The 19,631-nt window shown below is 54.6% G+C and overlaps 1 protein-coding gene across 2 annotated transcripts in view; it reads left to right on the plus strand.

Moving 5' to 3' along the window:
- HIP1 (huntingtin interacting protein 1) overlaps window positions 1-19,631 on the plus strand; it is a 50,303-nt gene that overhangs the window by 22,034 nt on the left and 8,638 nt on the right. For both annotated transcript variants that reach the window (XM_027445902.3, XM_027445901.3), the window contains exons 2-15: window positions 6,493-6,556; window positions 7,248-7,390; window positions 8,110-8,166; window positions 9,435-9,515; window positions 11,970-12,046; window positions 12,296-12,357; window positions 14,217-14,357; window positions 14,696-14,753; window positions 17,019-17,094; window positions 17,491-17,622; window positions 18,283-18,380; window positions 18,747-18,819; window positions 19,225-19,408; window positions 19,485-19,573. In XM_027445902.3, coding sequence (XP_027301703.1) covers window positions 6,493-6,556; window positions 7,248-7,390; window positions 8,110-8,166; window positions 9,435-9,515; window positions 11,970-12,046; window positions 12,296-12,357; window positions 14,217-14,357; window positions 14,696-14,753; window positions 17,019-17,094; window positions 17,491-17,622; window positions 18,283-18,380; window positions 18,747-18,819; window positions 19,225-19,408; window positions 19,485-19,573 — 1,335 coding nt within the window. The remainder of the gene's footprint in view (window positions 1-6,492; window positions 6,557-7,247; window positions 7,391-8,109; window positions 8,167-9,434; window positions 9,516-11,969; window positions 12,047-12,295; window positions 12,358-14,216; window positions 14,358-14,695; window positions 14,754-17,018; window positions 17,095-17,490; window positions 17,623-18,282; window positions 18,381-18,746; window positions 18,820-19,224; window positions 19,409-19,484; window positions 19,574-19,631) is intronic.

Below are 19,631 nucleotides of genomic sequence, written 5' to 3' on the forward strand. Positions count from 1 at the left end.
GATTATCTTTGCATAAAATCCCCACTTAAAATTAAAAGCCTGGCTAATGGGACAGTGCGGAAAGGGCTTCTGGCCATGACAGAGCAGGCTGGGCAATGTGGGGCACAAGTGCAATTGGCTGATGATGATATCATGCCCTTATCAATAATTAAGTAAGAAGAGTAATGAGTGGTTGTCAGGAGGAGCGGCTACAGAGGAGCTAGGGAAGCTCTGCAGGTGGAATCCATGCTGCCCAGTGGGAGCAGGTCTCAGGTGCTCATGGTGCCCATGTCAACGTGTGTAAGGGCTCACTGCCATGTGGTTCTCTCACTGCTTCTGGATCTGGCAGGTCATTCCAGTGTCTGCTTGCACTGGGGCCTCTGGTCACTGCAGGTCTGATGTGCCCCAGGGGGATGATGTCTGATGGGGAGCTCTCTTACCCAACCAGTGAACTGGCTCTGTTCTCAGCTGCTGCATCTGGTGGAAGGAGGTGGTTTCTGGCCAACCTCATGGCCTGCCTCCTGGTGCTGACAGCTCTTTTCCCAGAGGGGCTGCAGGAAGGAGTGAGGCTGAGCAGGATCCATGCTGGCTCCTGAGGCAGCTGGAGCACTCCCCAGGTTCTGCTGCAGCCTCAGCTGACTTTTCATTTGACTACTTGTTTCACCTGGAGGTTTCAAATGGATCCCAGGCTTTACTGCGTAAACTCCTTGGATGGTCATTAGTGAGGTTTGGCCTATTCCATAGCCTTAGTTTTTGCCAGCCGTTCTCCCCAAAATTGATTTTCCTTCTGTCCTTTTTTTCCCAAAGCTTTTCTGTGTGTTGAAAGAGTCCATATTCCTTATGTTGGATAAAGAAAAAAAAAAAGGAATAAAATCCAGAGCTTGGAGTGTGTCCAAGTAATTAATCTGCATAAGCTGTTTATGGTATTTGAGAAATAAATTGTCCCAACTGTTTGGGTTTTGATACCAGGATGGTATGAAGTGCTGTGTGAGGTGGTGTTTAACGCAGCAAGCTCTTGTTTCCAGGGTCAGTATAACCAAAGCCTGCAGACCTATGCTAACAGCTCGGCTCTCCCTTCCTGGCATCAGCCAGATCTCCACTATCCACATCAGACTTCTCACTCAAGTCTCTGACAAGTCAATTGAGTGCTTTTCTTCATTCTTTCTCTTTGGCTCAAAGGCAGTAGGAGCGATCAAATTTCTCTGTCTCTTCCCACCCTGCCTCTCATGATACTGTTGAGCCTACTATTTGAGTTGGAAGATCCACAAAGCCACCTTCTAGGAGCAATTTCTTGCACATACAGTTCATAGAAGCACGACTTGCAGATGCTTTCCACCAGTTTGATGCCACTCTGCTGCCCTCAGGAGTAGCTGGGAGCTAGTGGGATGGTCTCCTCTGTTCTTATGTTCAGATGCACTCAAAATGTGCATCCCTTGAATTATTTTATGTTTTCTATTGTGATAACAGTGCTGTGGCTCATGAGGCAGAGGCCACAGATCTTGCTGAGGAGTCCGACAGCTGCTCAGCCCTCTTGTGTTGCCTTGTGGTGTGCAGAATAAGATGGAGACCTCTAAACATTGCACCACCCCTTCCTGTCCCAGAGCAGTAGGTTTTTCTCCTCAAAACACCACACATGCTGGATGTGCTGTTCTATAACACTCATGTCATGCTTTGACTTGTGCAGGTGAGCATTAATGGTTGGGAGGCCAAGCATCATATAGGTCTGAAGTCATTGTCTTCCCAGCCTCAGGAGAGCAGAACCAAAGGCAGTGATGTTACATGGTGCAGCGTCACCTCTGGTCTGGCCATGTCTGTACCAAGAACCTCACATGCAGTGCTCGCTCCCTGTAGCAAAGTGCCCTGCGCTGCCCCAAGCCATTGGCTCGTGCCAGACCATGCATGGCCTTTCAGAGAGCAGGTTACTTTGGGAGCTGAGGTTTTCTTTTCCCGAGTGAACATTAAGTAAATCTCCAGCCCTGGATGCAGTGTGCAAACCCTCGTGGATGTGGTGAGGTTTCAGGGTGTCTAAAGCCAGAGGCAAGCATTGCTTTGGGAAAAGTGTGGTTGTTTCTTACAGCCCAAGTGAAGGCAAATGATGAGACTTGTGCCTTTCTGGGTATTAGTCTGTGGTTGATTGGAGCAGCTCGGGGTGTGTGATGCCTGGAGTGGCTTCAGCTCCTCAGTGGGAGGCAGAAGAGCTCTTTGTTTCTAAGTTCATGGATCCAGGAATGGAAGCCCCTGATGCAGCCAAATTGCCCAGATTAAAGGTTGGAAAATATTTTTTATGTCTCCTTTCACTCCCAGTTCAAAGAGAGAATTTAGGACTATGATGGAAGGCTGCGAGCCACTCAGTTTTTGCTGGGCATTCTCTTATTTTGTACAAAGAAATGTATACACATGTGTGTGTATGAGGCATGCCACCTGGCCTGCCATGCTGCCTCCACAGCCTCTTGTTTCTTCACTTCCCTTCCGCTGCGGTTGTGTACAAAACCAGGGCTGTTCCCTGCCTGGGTGCTACTGTATAAGGCCATGAGGCTGAGCTGCATGGTGGCTGCCTCCTTAGGCATGCCTGTGCTTTACTGCAGCTCTCAGGAGCTCCCAGTCCTGAGCCGGTCATGAATCACTGCAGGCGTTATCCAGCCCACTTTGCTTTGGGACGTCGCAGCGGAAAGCCTTTCCTGAGCTTGGAGAGCCTGTGTTTTGCTTTTGGCTGCTGCAGTTGAGTGATGTTTAAAAAGAGACGTGTGCCCTTTGAGCAGCTGTGATTTACACCTCTGGAAGGCTCCCTCACTTCCCAGGGGGATTGCCATGTACTGCTCCCCCCCGGCCCTGCTGCCCAGCGACCACAGTGGAGCTTTGCTGAGCTGGGATTTGCATTTTAATTAATTTCACAATTTTTTCCAGGCAGCTCTGTGCTGGTCAGATCTTCTCATTTGCTTCCCCTGGAGCCCCTGTGTCTGCAGGGCTTGGTTGAGAGCAGTTTTCCGGAGGTATGCTCAATCCCAGCTATCCATTTATAGAAAGGAATTAAGGAGAAATGAGGAGCATTACTAAGAGGATTTGCACTGCAACTTACTCAGTTTCTCCAAATAATTTGCAATAGCTCTGGATTCTTTAATCAACACTCATTTCCTTTTGGAAATGAAAGGAGATGTGGGAAGGCGCCATGCAGCTACTGTGCAGAGCTGAACTGTTCTCTGCATAATAGGAGATTTGCAATTCAAAGGATGCTAAGCTTGTAATTTGGGGAAATCTGGAAGGGGGATGAGGATGTGCATATCTACATGTGCATGTGAAAGAGAGGGACTGGTCTCACTGCACTCAGAGAGCCCTCTGTAGCTCTGTCTCAGATCCCACATGTGTTTTTGTGCCCCTTTGTCTCTCTGGGTGGTGCCTGCGGTCACACACCCGGAGCCATGTTTTGGTTGATCTGCTCCAGTCAGTGCTCACCTGAGCTGTGCCCCATGCTCCAGCCCCATGGCCCTGCTGTGGGGATGCTGATGCAGTGGTGCAACCCCAGCAGCTCTTGCTGTGTGCATGGGGCCCACTGACGCTCCACCAGCTTCTCCTCTCACTTCCTCTCCAGCCCAAATTTGCGGCATCGCACCAAAGGATTGCACAAAAGAGGAAATGAGGGGGTACGGGGAGGGTGCATTTGCAGAGGCATCATCTCCACTGCATGCCTGTCTCCCCAGGCAGTCTCCCCATGTTGGCCCCAGTGCCAGCTCTGGCATCCCTCCATCAGCTCAGAGAAACCAGAGCAGGGCTGTGGCACCACCAGGGAAACGTTCATGGCCTGGAGGTCAGAAACAGCTACTGCGGTGGAGAAACTCACAATTAAAACACCATAGTGGCTGGGAGTGGTGCCTCACCCATGCTTCTCCCTACCTGTCAGCTGGCATAAAAGGCGTATAATCTCATTTCAAGACAGCCCAGCATCTCTCGTGAGACACCTCAGCCTTTTCGACCTGTTTTTGCAGCCAAAACACTCTTGCTGCTGCTCCACATCTCTCTTTGCTTTGACGGGCACTGCTCCGGCCCAATGCCTGTGGCGGCTCTGCCTGAGCCAGTGGTGGCAGGCAGCACTGGAGCATCATTGGGCCATCGAGCCCAAAACCTCCCCATCATCTGTACTGGGCCTCAAAGGGACAGCAGGGCTTGGGGATGGGACTCCCAGAGGCCACCACGCAGAGCAGACCAGGCATGGCGTCATGGCTGCTGCCTCTGCTGTCCTGCTCCACTTGGGTTCCTAGTGCCAGGAGTCTGCCAGGCCTGCACCAAAGCCTTGTCCTTGACTCATCAGGAAAAGCCAACAGGAAGCGGCAGTTTAAGCTTGGAGCTCCACTTCCAGCTTTTCCAGGGGAACAGAGGCCATGCAGGACCCCCCCAGCTCCACTTCCCTCTGGAGCCAGCCCAGCCCAGCTGTGAGGAGGGCGTGAGCCAGGACTGTTGGCCTACAGCCTGCTGTAGAAGGAACCATCTGGGTTCCCTCCACCATCCCTGCAGGGTCTCTTTCAGCTTCCATTAAGCAAGGCCGAGCAGCAGGCTCTGCCCCGTGCCCACACCTCAGCCAGGTTGGCCTGGTGCAGGATGCTCACAGCAGGCAGGGAGCACGGTGAGCAGCAGCGCAGCATGACCGGCGACTTACGTGTATCCTCAGCAGAGCCTGTGCCATATGGGTGGTAGTGAAAAAAGCAAAGGGATAAATGGATTAGCCGTGCTCTAAAGCCCCCATGCTGTTGTCCACTGCTGGAGTGAGCAGCAGTGTCCCCACAGCACAACCAGGACACACTGTTTCGTCTAAAGAGGGGTGCTTGGCCCTGGGCGGTTCCTCTTGAGGCTGCAGTTGTGAGTTCAAGCAGAAGCCATCTCAGCCCATAAGCATATTGTCCCCACTCCAGCTGGCGGGTGCCTGGGGGCAGAGATGTTTTGGGGGGAAGGTGGGTTGTGCTTCACCTTGTTTGCTGGGGGGTTGGGCCATGCCCAGCTGCACGTGGGGTGTGTATGGCTGTGCCCTTGGTTCCCTATGGTCCTGCTTCCCTTATGAGGACATTTTGGAGATGTGGAGTGCTGTGGGGATGCAGGACGGACTGTCAATGAGTAAGGCACTGGAATCAGTCCCACTGCTTTAATTGGCTTGCATCAGTAATTAACTACTTCTGACAGAGCTGAGCCAGCCTATTTCTTCCATCAATAGCATGGATCCTCACAGAGCACTGGGAACGTGAGTGTTCTGGTGTCCAGCAGGTGCTGGATGTTGCTGTGAGCAGAGCATGAGCCTGGGGAGCGGGTGGCTCCATGCCAGAACCATAGCACTCACACCAAGCAGCTTCCTTGATCCGCTTGGTTTTGACCACTGCCTGTGGCTGGGCTTAGAACAGGCTTGGTCCCACAAGGTTTGTGTGCTTGTGAGAGCCAAAACACCTTCTAGGCCCAGTCCAGTTCCCAGCCCTGCTGCATACTTGAGAAAGCAGATGCAGAAGGAGGATAAGGCTAAAAAAACACTCAAAATCCTGTAAAGAAAACACCTCCAGCAACTGCCTCTCTGTAGGCTACAGAGCGCACTGGCTTCTCACTCTGTGCCTGTGCTTCTCAATGTGGGCTTCACAAAGTCCACAACATTTGCATTGCAAACCATGCCTTTCCTGGCAGAGAGCTGAGAGCAGCCTGAGGGTATGGTGGGCTTGGCTGCACTGGGGAGGGTTGTGCCAGCTCCAAGTGGGTTGGGAGCAGCTGAGGAGTCCCTGGCTGCAGGGAGGAGCATATGGTGGGGCTGGGAGGGGGCACAGACAGAGCAGGAGCAGGAGCGTAGCTGGGCTGTGACATGGAGGTCAATGTGTTCTGGCTGGAGGGGGGAAAGCTGCAGCAGGAAATGGGGAGAGCTGGTGGGGGTGCATCTCCTGCCCTCCTCCACCATGCACATGGTAAAACTATCCCATGGCTGAGGGTACTCACAAAGCTGCTCAATTTCCTCTGTCCAGTGCACACTCGTCACTCCACTTTGGCAGTGATTAAGCTGGGACCTGTTGTTTGTTGCCAAATGACACGGCCATCCCAGGTCCTGTTCTGCTCTGTACTGCTCATGGTGGTCTCACCATTCCAGTGCTGGATTTCCCTGTCCTCCCTGAAACACCCTCTCTGCTCAGCACCCAGCAGAAAGCAGAGCTGGAGCTGCTGGCTGCTACCCGTGATCCAAGATCAGGGGAGAAATTTGTCTTCCCCTGCCTGAGCCACCACCTCTAGAGCAGGAGAGGGTCCTTTTGTGGTCGCTGCTTTAATTGCATCATTATTATGCTGAGTAAATGAGTTCTGGCAGCAGCTGAACCTGGCAGATGCCAGGCACATCCCAGAAAGGCATCCAGGAATGGGCAGTGTCCAGCTGGCACAGGCCAGCAGCTGCTTCGTGGGCCGGGGACCTGGATGGGACCCAGGCCCCAACAGGTGCTGGCAGAGCGGGGGTACTGGGGGAACCCAAATCCTTCCCATCTCATCCCCCCCCCTTCTGTTTTTCAGACTGTCAGCATCAATAAGGCTATTAATACACAGGAAGTGGCTGTCAAGGAGAAACACGCCAGAAATATCCTTCCGAGAGTTGGCCACAGGACAAGCAAGCGTGGGAGCTGGCTGGGGCTGCTTGGAAAAGGGCCCGCGGCAAGGCAGCACGTGGGGGGGTTGCTGGGGAGGCTGCTGGGGTGCTTGGAGGGGCTGGACAAGACCCCCAGGGGCTCTGCCTGCTGGCTAGGGCTTTCTGGCATGGCACCAACAATCCATCCATTTAGTCCAGGCCATCTCATGGGAGCGGTGATGGGAGGGATGGAGGGGTAGATGATGCTGGGTCAAAGCACTGTCACTAAAAGCTGACCTCTGGCATCGCAGCAGGGTCAGCGGAGGGACCTGCCCACCTGACTCTGAGCATGCTGTGGCATTCCTGGGGCAGCGGTGTGCAGGGTGCCTGGGCAGCGTTGCCTGTGCTTGGCAGCCTATCATTGGTGGCTCGGCTTCCCTCAGCTCTGCAGGTGCTGGTTGAGAGAGTACAGCATGTCCCTCGTGCACAGCAGCCCTGCTTGCCCCACACTTGGCATCAACACTCTGCTGCCCAACTTTGTGGGGTTCATTCTCCTGTCCCCTCAAATTCACAGGGATGGGCACATATGCTCTGCAGGACCCCATGTTTTATGCCAGTGGGGTTGCAGGGTTGGGAGTGGTTTCGAAGCAGCCAGCCAAGCTGTGGGGCAACTTCCACCCCCGTTTCCTTGACCAGCCTCCACCATGCATCCTGGGCACGCACCACGAAAAGGGGGCACAGACCTTCTGGTCAGTGGTGAACCGGCTGCCGCTCTCAGGCAACGCCGTGCTCTGCTGGAAGTTCTGCCACGTCTTCCACAAGCTCCTCCGCGATGGCCATTCGAACGTGAGTGCTGTCCCACGCTCCCAACTGCATGAGGAGACCTCATATTCATCAGCACCCTTCAGACTCCTGACCCTTTCCTCGAATTTTGTGTGCTGGAACTGATGTCTGTCCCCAAAATACTGGAATCCCTCCACTCCCTGACTTGACCCCAGCTGTGTCCTGCAGAGCTCTGGTACCAGTGTCCCAACGCTTCTCAGTGCAGCAAGCTTGGCTCAGCAGCCAACCTGGGACCAAAGCTCTTCCTTGGGGGTCCTCATGGGGCAGTGGGGGTGTCAGCCAGACGTTACCCTCCCGCAGCTGTGAGTAGTGAAAGGCAGCAGGGAGTCCTCAGTAGGGACTGGACAGGGCATCCCTCCCCATGTGCTTTGCAGGAGCCTTCATGGTGCCAGTCTGCCCACAATAGCCCGCACTAAGTCATGCAGAATAACTCACCCTGGTGCCTACCATGGCTGCAGTGCTGGTGCTGGAGGAACCACTGTCCCCAGGGTATTGGCATGCATGCAGGAGCTGCCAAACAGGATCCTGCCCTATGCATGGACAGCGAGATGGAGGCACTCTGGGGCTGGGAAGTAATGGCAGCAGGCTGGCTGCAGAGTCAGGAACATGCCCAGGGCACCCATTCCTTAGACTAATTGCTGGGTCATGATAACGCACACTTTGCCGTCAGTGCCCGGCATGCCACCCTCATTTGCTGATTATTTTCTTCTTCATCTGTCCAGGTCCTGAAGGATTCTGTGAGGTACAAGAATGAGCTGAGTGACATGAGCAGGATGTGGGTAAGTGGTTGACCCTGCCAGCTGTGGGACTCTGTGGCTGCCCAAACAGAGGGTGAATTGGAGCCAGCTCCTCAGCAGGGACTGTGTGGTCATCTCACCTGCAAGGAGCTAGATGCTGGGTGCTGAGCACCAGGGACGCACAAAATCCCTCGGGGCTCACTCTGCTTGTCAGCACAGTCTCAACACCTCCCCAGAGCCTCCTAGCCTGGAAGTGCCATATCTGCTCAGTTCGCTTCATCATGCTGCAGAGAAGGGTGAATGAGATGGAGTATTTATAACAAGAAATACTCACAATAGCTTAAGTGACTTTTTTCCAGATACGGTAGGTTAAATCAGGCACCAGAAGTTCAGGAGAGCAGGGCAAGGCAGGCTGCAGGAGATGGGCTGGGAGTTGTGGGGATGTGTGAAGCAGGAGGATGATGCTGGTGGAGAAGAACATCACTGATACAGCACAGGAGAGGGGCGCAGGGCAGCTGAAAGGCAAGCAGGACCCCCAAGGAGGGTTGAAGAGGTGCAGCTTGAAACTGAGCTCAATGCGATGGGTGGGTGGCTTGAGCACACCAGGCTTGGTGTGCAGGTTGCATTCAGTATCCACTTCCATCAAAATCAAACACGTTGGGCAAAACTAAACATATTCAGATACTGGAACAGGCTCCCCAGGGAAAGTGGTCATAGCACCAAGCCTACTGGAATACCAGAAGCATTCACTCTCTCAAAAACATAGCTTAATTTTTAAGTAGTCTTGCGTGGAGTCAGGAATTGGACTCAGTGGTCCTTGTGGGTACCTTTCAACTGACTGCGATTCTGTTATTCTATGATTCTGTGATATGCTTTCTGTTTTATGGCAAAACCCAGTAAAAGTGTTCTGATAGTCAAAAGCAGAACTGAAATCTGCAATATGAGAGACTGAGATGAGAAGATGGTGGCCAAATCCCCTGCCATGACCCTCCCCAGGCCCATATAGAGGGCCTAAACCACATGCAGGTGGTGGGAGTGCACAGAACTCCCCTTAGTATCCCAGAGGGCACAGCACACTTGGCCAGCTTGTATGGCAGTGGTGTATCGAGGAAGAGGAGGTGGAAGATGAAGAAGGTGCTGGGCTTTTGACTGCTGCTGACCCAGGCAGCGAAGGGCAGAGGCACAGGGCAGTAGGATGGGGCAGGAGTCCAGGTAGGCAGGGGTCAGATCTGTATTCTTATTGCAAGGCAAGAAGGCTTTTTTGAAGGCACAGCCCGCCCAAGGTCTGAACATCTTCTTCGTATCCCCAGGGCCACCTGAGCGAGGGCTATGGACAGCTGTGCAGCATCTACCTCAAACTGCTGAGAACCAAGATGGAGTTTCACACAAAGGTGAGCATCCCATCCCATCCCATCCCATCCCATCCCATCCCATCCCATCCCATCCCATCCCATCCCATCCCATCCCATCCCATCCCATCCCATCCCATCCCATCCCATCCCATCCTCACCACCACGTGTCCCCAGCCTGCTTGTCACTTGGACCTTAGTGATGAGCTGCCTCACAAAGGGTAGTTGAAGCATGTCAAGAGCACTAAGCCATGCCGTCTGGCTTGGTGGACCCTGGCTGTCGCACTTGGCACCAGAGGTAGGACTTGCTGAGCCACTGCTGCATTGAGGGATGGGTGCTGGGGAGCCTGGGGCTCAGCCCTGCTCCCAAAGCACAGCTGGGCTGTGGGAGTTCATGCTACAGGGAGCTGCAGGGGCAGAAGCTGGTGGCAATGCAGGACAGCAACAGGCAGAGCTGTTGCAGGAGTGTCATCCTGGCTGTGACCCCAGCATGTCCTCTTCTGTATTGTGACCATCGTGAAACATGCCCCAGACTGCTAGTGTCTGGATCAGAAGTGTCCCAAGGACCACAGCCTTAGGGACGGCTGTTCTCATGGTGGCACCTGGCGTGGTCTTCCTTGTGCTGAATGCAAGGGACTATGCAAGGTATGGAGAGACCCCCAGCCTTGGGGTGCACATCCCCTCCTGAGCTCTGCAGGAGCCCAGGCACCTTCTGGGCAGGCAGAGGGGGCAGAGCCGCAGTGTGCCGGGCTGAGCAGGGCAGGCTGAGGTAGAGCAGCTGTAGTGCACTGCAGGAAGGTCTCCTGCCTGGCAGCAGGGCCAGGTAGGGGAAGCACAGGCAGGGCAGGAGCCGGTGCTGGAGTGTAAATGTCCTGAAAATCCTGCGTGGAGCCCAGCTCTCATGTATCACCAGGAACACAGGGAGGAAAGCCAGGGGTTCAGGCCAGTGGGGTGTCCTGGTTTGTGCGTGGAAGAGGATGAGCAGCAGCACCTGCTCCAACCTGCATACCAGCATTGAGGATTATTGGCCATGGTCAGCAATGGATGAAGCACAAAGCTCTTCTACAGCTGCCAGAGGGTCTGCCCCCATCTCTTGTTAAGTTACTTGTTAAACATCGCTGAACGTGGGGTGGTGTGGGAGGGCTGGGTCCCAGCCAGAGTCAGCAGAGCAGCAGCATGGTGTCCCATCCTGTTCCACACAGTGATGTCTCCAGCTTGTGGTCTGGTAGCTCAAATAATCATTCTCACTCACTAAAATCCATGCTTTCTGGCTCTTGGACTCTGGGTGCTTCTGGCCACTCGGAGCAGGGGAACAGCTTAGATTTTTTTCCCCCCTCTCTTGTGTGCCTGCCTCGGGAGCTTGTTTTGAGCCTCCAGAGCAGAGTTGCTGTGCAGGTCCCTTGTCTGGGCTGAGTTTTGGAGAGGATGTGGTCAGAGTTGGCTGGCTCCAGGTCTGTTGCTGCAGCATGCCTGCACACAGCTCGGCCAGTGCTGGCTGCCAAAGGTGATGGGGAGCATATTTATAGAAAGGAATGTGATGTGCCCTGTGGGGTGTTGGGAAGCAGTGCACCCGTTGATGGAGTTTATTATTTAGGCAGACGTTCTCTTATGCTTGTGGCATTAAAATAAAGGCGTTCCTCCAAGAACAGAATGAAAAGTCATTGTGGGCTTGTACACAAACACTGCCTTGTGTGGGTTCAAGTGCTCTAATGCTTAAAGTAGTTGGCTGTGGCAGGTTTGGTACCTGCAGTGTTTTCTTTCTTTTTGAGCTCTGCTGAAAAGGTATTTTCAGAAGCTAGGCCTGTACCTGTAATCCCTATTCAGCTCTGTTTGGAGCCATAGTATGGCGTACCTTGACTAGTTGGGGCAGTAATAAGAGGCTTTGCCCTCTGAGGTAAATGGCAGCTCCTTTCTGCCCTGCAGCACTTTCCTTTTCAGCCTTGCAGGAGCTGCTGCCCCATCTCTTTGCAGCTGGGCAGGTTTCTAAGCCCAGAGGGAACTGATTTTTCTTGCTAGAAGTACAGGCTGTATGGACCATGGAGGCTCTGGCTCCTGCTCACCCATGGCTCAGCAGGCCTCTTGTTAGCCTTTTTTCAGCAAGACTTACCCCCTGCAGCAGGAGGTACCAGCCGCTCCCCACTGCTGCAGCCCCTGCCCTGTGGATGAGGGACTTTGCTGAGCTTCACTTTTCCTCCTGGCAAGGGATGGGGCTTTCAGGGTGATCACTTGCCTTTGTCCTCAGTCTGGAGTCTGCAGGGATGAGGTGAAGCCCCATTGGGGCTCTCAGCATTGCTTTGCCAGGATGGAGGGATCTGGTGATGGACATCGAGACTTTAGCCCACCGGCAGACCTGGGGGCAGCAGCCCCTGCTCAGCACTGAGGAGCCCAGCTCGGGATCCTTTGGTTCAGCAGGGACACCAGGCCAGGTGTCCTGGTGTGGAGCCACAGTGGGCATGGGAGCCCCTCCATGTTCCTGACTGCTTCTTCCCCCCACAGAACCCACGGTTTCCCGGCAATCTCCAGATGTCCGACCGGCAGCTCGATGAGGCAGGGGAGAGCGACGTCAATAACTTGTGAGTGCGGGACAGGCAGGTGGCAAGGGGGAGGATGGGGAGCTCTGCGCACCCTTGCTGGCTGCCCCTCCAAGCCAGGGACGTGGCCCTGTCTGGCACCTTGTCCCCACCACCTGCCATGGGCACTGTGAGCAGACAAAGCCACCTGCCAGGGCTGTCACGTCCCTCCCAAGCAGGCAGTGTGTCACCCCAGCACGGGGTAAGGTTGTGCAGGGACACTGCCCAACCTTCCTGGCCCCTCTTCCCTAGCTTCCAGCTGACGGTGGAGATGTTTGACTACCTGGAGTGTGAGCTGAACCTATTCCAGACAGGTAAGCCCCTCATCACCCTAGTGTGTGGGCCTGGTGTGTGCCATGTGGCAGCACCGGCTCTGGGAAGGGAGTTGTCTGAGGGCATCAGGTCTCATCTGTTTTCCATGCACTTCACCACAGTTGTTCTTAGATGAACTTATTCCATGTCAGAGCCATTCTAGCCTCATCACAGCCCTCCTGCAGCTCTGTGTGGGGTCAGCTGCAATGCACTGCACAGCTCCACTCTCCCCCACATGCCTCTGGCTTTAACTCCCCAGCTTCAGACTCCCACTCCACAGCCTTCCTCAGCTGAGTTTCTTCTCATCTTACTTGTGGGCTTGTGACAGTTTCTGGCTTTTATTAGTGGAGAACACAAGCTCCCCCAGGTACTTGCAGTGGTGCTGGAGCTGGAAGAGGTGTGGGAGTACCCTCTCTTCCTCATGCTCTCAGAGGCTGTAATCAGGCATGGAGGTAAAAACAAGTCAATCTAAAGTCTTAGGACCGTAATGTGCTTCTGCACACTCTAGCAAGGTTGGGTTTGGGACAAATTAAAGAAGTACCAGAGCAAGGCCACCTTAGGATGCATAACACCAGACTCTGAAGATGGTCCCCAGACACATACGGCAGCAGCCCTTCCTTCCCAGCTGCCAGGCATCCCTTTCCTAGGACTTGCATGGGAACACATTAGATAAAATTAGATGCACTGTGGAAACCAGAGGCTGTGGTGCTCAAGACCTCACTCCGCTGGCCTCCAGCTCCCCCCTTTGTACTGTCATGTACCTTGGTAAGTGCTTCAGTAAATCAGCTGTTTTAGTGATTTGTGTAAATGCACATAAAGATTCTCTTGGTTAGGCACCCTACACATGACCCTGATCCATAAAACGTGGGATGCATGTCCCCTGCAGCTATGTGGGATGCTCCAGTGTGTCTTGTACTCTGCTCCCTGCAGAGGATCCCTGCCATCTGCTCCTGGGTATTTTCTGGAGCATCTCCCCAGCAGCACACACGGTGCAGCAGGATGCTCCACACACCAGAAGTGCAGCCCCTGCTCCCGCCTGCCTCTAAGTTGGAGAATATTTGTGCCGTCTGTTATTTACCCCGAGGCTGCTTGGTGCTTCCCAGCACAGAGGCTTGACAGATCTGTGTGCAGGAGAGGCTGAGCAGCACAGCCAACTGGGATTAGCACAGGGTGACCTGCTTTGTCTGCCACCGAAGCACGCTCCTGCCCTGGGGCTGCCTCTGGCTTTGTGCACACTCACCTCGGATGCCGGTGATGTTCCTCCTGCTCCCAGAGTCATCTCCCAAAACAGGTGGTTGGCAGCTACCCCAGGGCTGGAGCATGCACCAAGCTCCTTTCCACCTCTGCCTTTTTCTAGTATTTGTACCTGGTCTCATCCCTCGGGAGCTCAGCTGGGAGCTGACAGGAGCCTCAGGGTCCCTGCGCATGCTGGGGTGGGTTTTGTCCTGTTGCTCCCTGCTGAAGGCTGGCTCCGGACCAGGCACCCTCACTGTATGGTGCCAAGGAGTTCCCACGCCAGTGTGGTGCCAGAGAGTCACAGGTGGGAGCTTCTGCTCTTGCTGAAATTTCATGGCACAAACTGGGACGGAGGCAGCTACGTGACAGAGGCTACATGACAGGCCAGCAGGTCTCTTGCTCTGGGTGGCATTTCCGTGGCTGCCTCAGCAAGCTGACCTGTGTCAAACACCTGGTTTGGGAAGAAATGAGCCAGCCACAGAGGGCTGTCGCTATTCTCTGGCTGTAAAGGAGTGCAGACCATTAGCTCCAAGGCAGTTGTCTGTTTGGTTTACACAAATCCTAGCTCTGACAGCCTGACATTCCCTCTACCCCTCTGAACCATGTCCTTGCTCCTCCCTACCAGTGTTCAGCTCCCTGGACATGTCACGGTCTGTGTCGGTCACAGCTGCGGGGCAGTGCCGCCTTGCTCCGCTCATCCAGGTGATCCTGGACTGCAGCCACCTCTACGACTACACAGTCAAGCTGCTCTTCAAGCTCCACTCCTGTGAGTACCCCCCATGCCTGTCCAAGAGCCAGGAGCTCAGAGGGGTGGAGGGGATGTGGAGAGCCAGCAGGCTACGCATGGGGCGACTCCGGGAACCCACATGCCCCCAGCCCAGCTTGCTGGGGCATCCTACGTGGAAGCAGCCTGGCTGGCCACTTAGCAACACTCGGGTGTCTGCACTCTTTGCCAGTGTGTGGCTGGGGCTCCCCATTTGGACCCCGGGAGGAGGACAAGTGTCCCTGCAAAATGCTTGTCCCTGCTGACAGGCTGCCCCTGGAGCCCTGCATCTTCCTGGGGTGGGGACACGGGGTGAGGTTTATATCTGCTGCTTCTCCCAGGTCTGCCTGCTGACACACTGCAGGGCCACCGGGACCGCTTCTTGGAGCAGTTCAGAAAGTAAGTGGAGACCTGGGGTGCCAGCTGCCACCCCAGGTGGTGCTCTGGCTACCGAGATCTGATCAGGGAGCCCTGGGGTGCTGGAGCCCTCTGCACTCAGGCTCAGCAGCTGAGCAATGGAGGCAGAGGAAATGCATGAATCTGTCTAGTGCAGTAGTGCAGGGCTCCCAAATCAGCCTGCTTTGAATTCTCTGCCTCTGCTTGGAAGCTGCTTTGCTGGAGTGGGGATGCTTTCACCAGGACACCCACTCCGTTTGGCTAATCCAATGCTATTGAATTACCAGATAACTGCATTATTAATTCTAAAGAGGCATTCAGCTGCTAATGGCATTTTGTGCGAAGCGCCATTTGATGATTTAAAACCCTCAAACCCTTTAATTGCAGTTTTAACTGCAATTTGCAGTTGACGTGCTGAGATGAATGTCTCTCCGTCGCTGCTGAGGACCCAACCCTGCCCTTCCTGGCTTCACTGGAGGAGTTTGAACTACACAGCACCACTGCACTGCTGCCACTGAAAGCACCTGCTTAGCAAGGACTGAGAAGCTGAATGTGGTGGGGTGCTCGTGGGGAAGTCCTAATTTTCCCCAGTTGCCATCCTTCAAGCAGTGATAGGCACAGCTTGATATACTGTTGCAGGCAACAGTGTCTGGTGTGCCCCTGGGTAGTCAATTTTGTAGTCTCTAGGCACGTGAAAAAGAGATTTCCCTGAGTAGTGCTTAATTTCAAAAAAAAAAAAAAAAGGCAAACCAAGACAGCTTGTTAAAAGAAGCAGCAAAAAGAGAAAATCTTCAGGTGTTGCAGAGCTCAGGGTGTTGTCCTCTGAAGACCTGACTTTGCAGGCAAATTCAGGCCATTCAGCCAAGCAGAGGTAGCTTTTGAGAGGGAAAAACTGTCTTTTTGGGGTACAGCTCAGAACTGGAAAAGGTAAAGTTGCTCATGGCATGTGTCCTGTTGTCTGAGGCACTGTCCCAAATTAAAATATCAATAGCAGAGATTTTAACAGCAACAGATAGGAGTATAGGAGCAAATGGCCGAAGCCAAATCACATGTACCCAGTTACCTGGGAACTCACACATGCGATGTGCAAACACTAGTGAGCATGTTTATTTCCAAAAGCTCTGGAAAAAAAAGCTGCCTTGAGATGGAAGGACAGGTCTCCCCTGGATTAGCAACTGCTCGAAAGGCAGGTGACAATTGATAAAGTTTTGTACCAGTGGGGTTTTCAGGGTAATTCCCAGTGACTGTGCTGGAAGCAGTGCTGTTCACTGTATTTTAAATGAGATCAAGAGCGAGCAGGCAGTGAAGTGCTATGGCCTGTGGTACGCAGTTATTTAAGGTAGTCAAAATGAAAACTGGCAACAAAGAGCAGCAGGGGCACATCACAGCACTGAGACTGCACAATATAGGACATCTCGATTCAAGGTCAAAAACTGCAAACCAGTGCCTGTGGGAAAAACACCAGGCACAACCATCAGTAGATGGCTAGGCTGTAAGCAGGTTCTGAATGCCCAGGACAGACCCAGGGGCAAATATCAACCATGCCAAGGGAATGGCAGCTCATGGTGGTGGCAGCACCAGGCTGGATGCCAGGTTGGCTGTAGTAGAGGGGGAGCCACAAGCATCCTCAGTTCCACACTGAGTCCCCAGCTGCAGCTTTTCTTCTTGCATAATACCAGGTGTAAAACCAGGGGTGGAGAGCATTTATCACAGGCTGCTCTTGGTGCCAGAATTGGAAATCAGGTTAGAAGGGAGACAGGGCTGCTCGTGGGGAGAATTGAAGATGATGGTGCAGATGTAGCCTCTATGCAGGAAGCCCTGACCAGCCAGTGGCTGGGGATATAATGGGAGCAGTGGGGCTGTTTCACAGCTGTTCACTCAAAACTACCATTTTGGCTACTGTCAGGACAGCGCAGAGAGGTGGCAGGGCCTCTGGTCCAACCCAGTGCAGTGGCTCTCCCATGGTTTGTGGTCTTAGGTCCTTCTCTCTGCTCGTCAAATCCTGGGTTTATGCGAGAAAGCCTCTGGCAATCAGTTTTTACCAGCGGTGGGAGTCTGGGGGCCAGGGTCTTCTGACGACCTGCCATGGGTTTGGTGGTGGCATATGCTCCCATTCCTTCCAGCACAATGCGGTGACACTGCTCTGGAGCCTGGCAAGGGTTTGTATGGGGTGTGCAGAGGAGCTGCCTGATGGGGATGTATGAGAGCAGCGGTGAGAAACTGGGGTACATGGAGAGCCTTCCTTAACCAGCCTCTGTCCCCTTCCAGGCTGAAGGACCTCTTCTATCGCTCCAGTAACCTGCAGTACTTCAAACGGCTAATTCAGATCCCACAGCTCCCAGAGGTGAGAGCACCACAGTGTTGGTGCAGCCCTCGCCATCCCCATGGATGGGAGCAGCAGGGAGGGCTGATGGCAATGAGCAATCATTGTCCAGAAAGCATCGTGTGCTACCTGCTTTGCTTCGTGGGCATGGTGGCAACTCAGGGCTTGTGGGGCCTAGGGCTCATCCCTGCATCTTCCTTGGGTCAGGTGCTTTTAATGTTCCTGTGGGATGGAGCTGCTTTCTGGCTGCACGCTGTCCCTAGAGGGCTGGGGTCCAGGATCCCTCCTCACGGCAGCATAGCTGGGAGGGATGAGGAGTGAAATGATTTTTCAGGTGTGACACGGGGCCAGCCATATCGGTAGCCCTACTGTGGAACAGGTCTTACACCTTCCAGCTGTGCTCTCCTCCCTTCCCAGAACCCTCCCAATTTCCTGCGAGCCTCAGCACTGTCAGAGCACATCAGCCCTGTGGTGGTCATCCCCGCTGAGGCATCCTCGCCTGACAGTGAGCCCATCACAGACCTGGTGGAAATGGAAACAGCGTCACAGGTAAACACTGAGGCATGGCCCATGGCTGTGCCTATGGTGCTGCCCTCTGGCTCCGCAGCCATCACTTTCTCTCTGAACTGTGCTGTCGCAGGGTCTCAGGCAGCACTGAGCGTCAGCACAGGGGCTGTGTGGGTGCTGTGTGTCGCTGGTGCGTGCTGCAGGGTGCCCAGTGGGGAGTGTGGGCTCCCTGCCTGTGTTTGAGTCAGGCTGAATGCATCCCACGGTGCTTCTCTTCATAGTTTGGTGCCCTCCAGTGATGGCTGGCTGGGGCCGTTTTCCTTCCTAGCATTACCCTACAGCTTTCTGTGCTTGCATGGATGTTTCTGCTGGGAGAGGTGTTCTTTGCACCTCTCCATGAAGAGTTCTTCTTGTGCACTCAGCATTTTAAGAAGAAAAAATAATGTGAAATGACTTTGGGGATTTGCCCTCCAGGACCACAGTTGCCCCATAGGAAGTGCTGGGATCTGCCTGTGCACGAGGCTATGGGGGCTCTGGGAAATCCAGATGGGCAGCATTTGCAGGCAGCAGCCCTGCTGGCCGGTGGGATGGATCTGCAGGGCCACATGCAATCCTGCAGGGACAGCAGGGGATGCAGGCTCCCGTTGCACAAGCAGGGGAGCAGCAGTGCTCACCTGGGTCCCTGTGCTTCTCTTCCTGCAGAGTCTGTTTGACAACAAGTTTGATGACATTTTTGGCAGCTCACTCAGCAGCGACCCCTTCAATTTCAACAGTCAGAATGGGATGAACAAGGACGACAAGTGAGTCCTCCGATCAGTGGGTCCATGGCTCCTCCCGACACTGGGTGGCAGAGGGAGGACGAAGCAGAGCGGGAGCTCCCCAGAACACAGCACCGCATCTGCCAGCAAGTGCTGTGGCTGCCCACACCCAACCCCTTCCAGGGACGTGTCCCCACTTGGGCCATCTCAGGGCCATGGCCAAACCCAGCACAATCCCAAGAGCCCCAAGCACTCCTGTCCATGGGTTTTGGTGTGGAGCAGGAGGCAGAGCTGAGCTCAGCTGTCCCTGAGGACACAGTGGCCTCCATGAGGACCTTCTCTCCTTGTCTCCACATCCCTGTGTCAGTGCCAGGAGTACTGAGGTGGTGCCTGGTGTCTCCTTCCCAGGGACCGATTAATAGAGCAGCTCTACGGGGAGATCAGGACCCTGAAGGAGGAGCTGGAGAGCTTCAAGGCTGAGGTGGGTGACAATAACTAGTTGGTGGCACATGGTGCATGCTGGCCACATCATCTTCAGCACCCTGCAGCTGTAGGCCCATGGAACGCATGGCGATACCGGGGCAGCTCACACTGTGAAGGGGCCAGCAGGGTGGTGCAGGGTGGTAGCTGTGACCCTGCTGCCCCAGGGATGTGAGGCCCTGACCCTGTCCGTGTCCTGCCCCACACCTGATGGTTCCAGCTTCTCTGGATTGCTCAGCAGCAATCTGTCTGTACAGAGCAGCCGTGTGGGGCAGCCACTGTGCATGGGGAAGGGCTCCCATGGCTGCACAGTGTGACTTACCCCGCTGCATAAGGTCCATCTGGTGCATTTGGGGCTGCCGGGCGCTGGACGGTGCCAGGAGCTGCCCACCTGCTGTATCTGCAGAACGAGCGTCGCACCCTGCAGCTGCGCGGGCGCATCAGTGAGCTGGAGGCTGAGCTGGCCGAGCAGCGGCACCTGAAGCAGCAGGCGCTGGACGAGAGCGAGTTCCTGCGCACTGAGCTGGAGGAGCTGAAGAAGCAGCGGGAGGACACGGAGAAAGCACAGAGGAGCCTGACAGAGATCGAACGTGAGTAGAGGGCCAGGGGAGGTTGGCGGGGGACCACAGGGCGCCCCCAGTGCTCACCTCACCCTGTGTGTGGCAGGGAGGGCACAGGCGAATGAGCAGCGATACAGCAAGCTCAAGGAGAAGTACAGCGAGCTGGTGCAGAACCACGCTGATCTGCTGCGGAAGGTGGGCCCCACAGCCACCCAAGGAGCATGCAGCCTGGGCTGGGCTGGCCCCTGAGCTC

This window comes from Anas platyrhynchos, chromosome 20 (genome assembly GCF_047663525.1).
Source record: "Anas platyrhynchos isolate ZD024472 breed Pekin duck chromosome 20, IASCAAS_PekinDuck_T2T, whole genome shotgun sequence".
In the NCBI taxonomy this organism is placed as follows: Eukaryota; Metazoa; Chordata; class Aves; order Anseriformes; family Anatidae; genus Anas; species Anas platyrhynchos.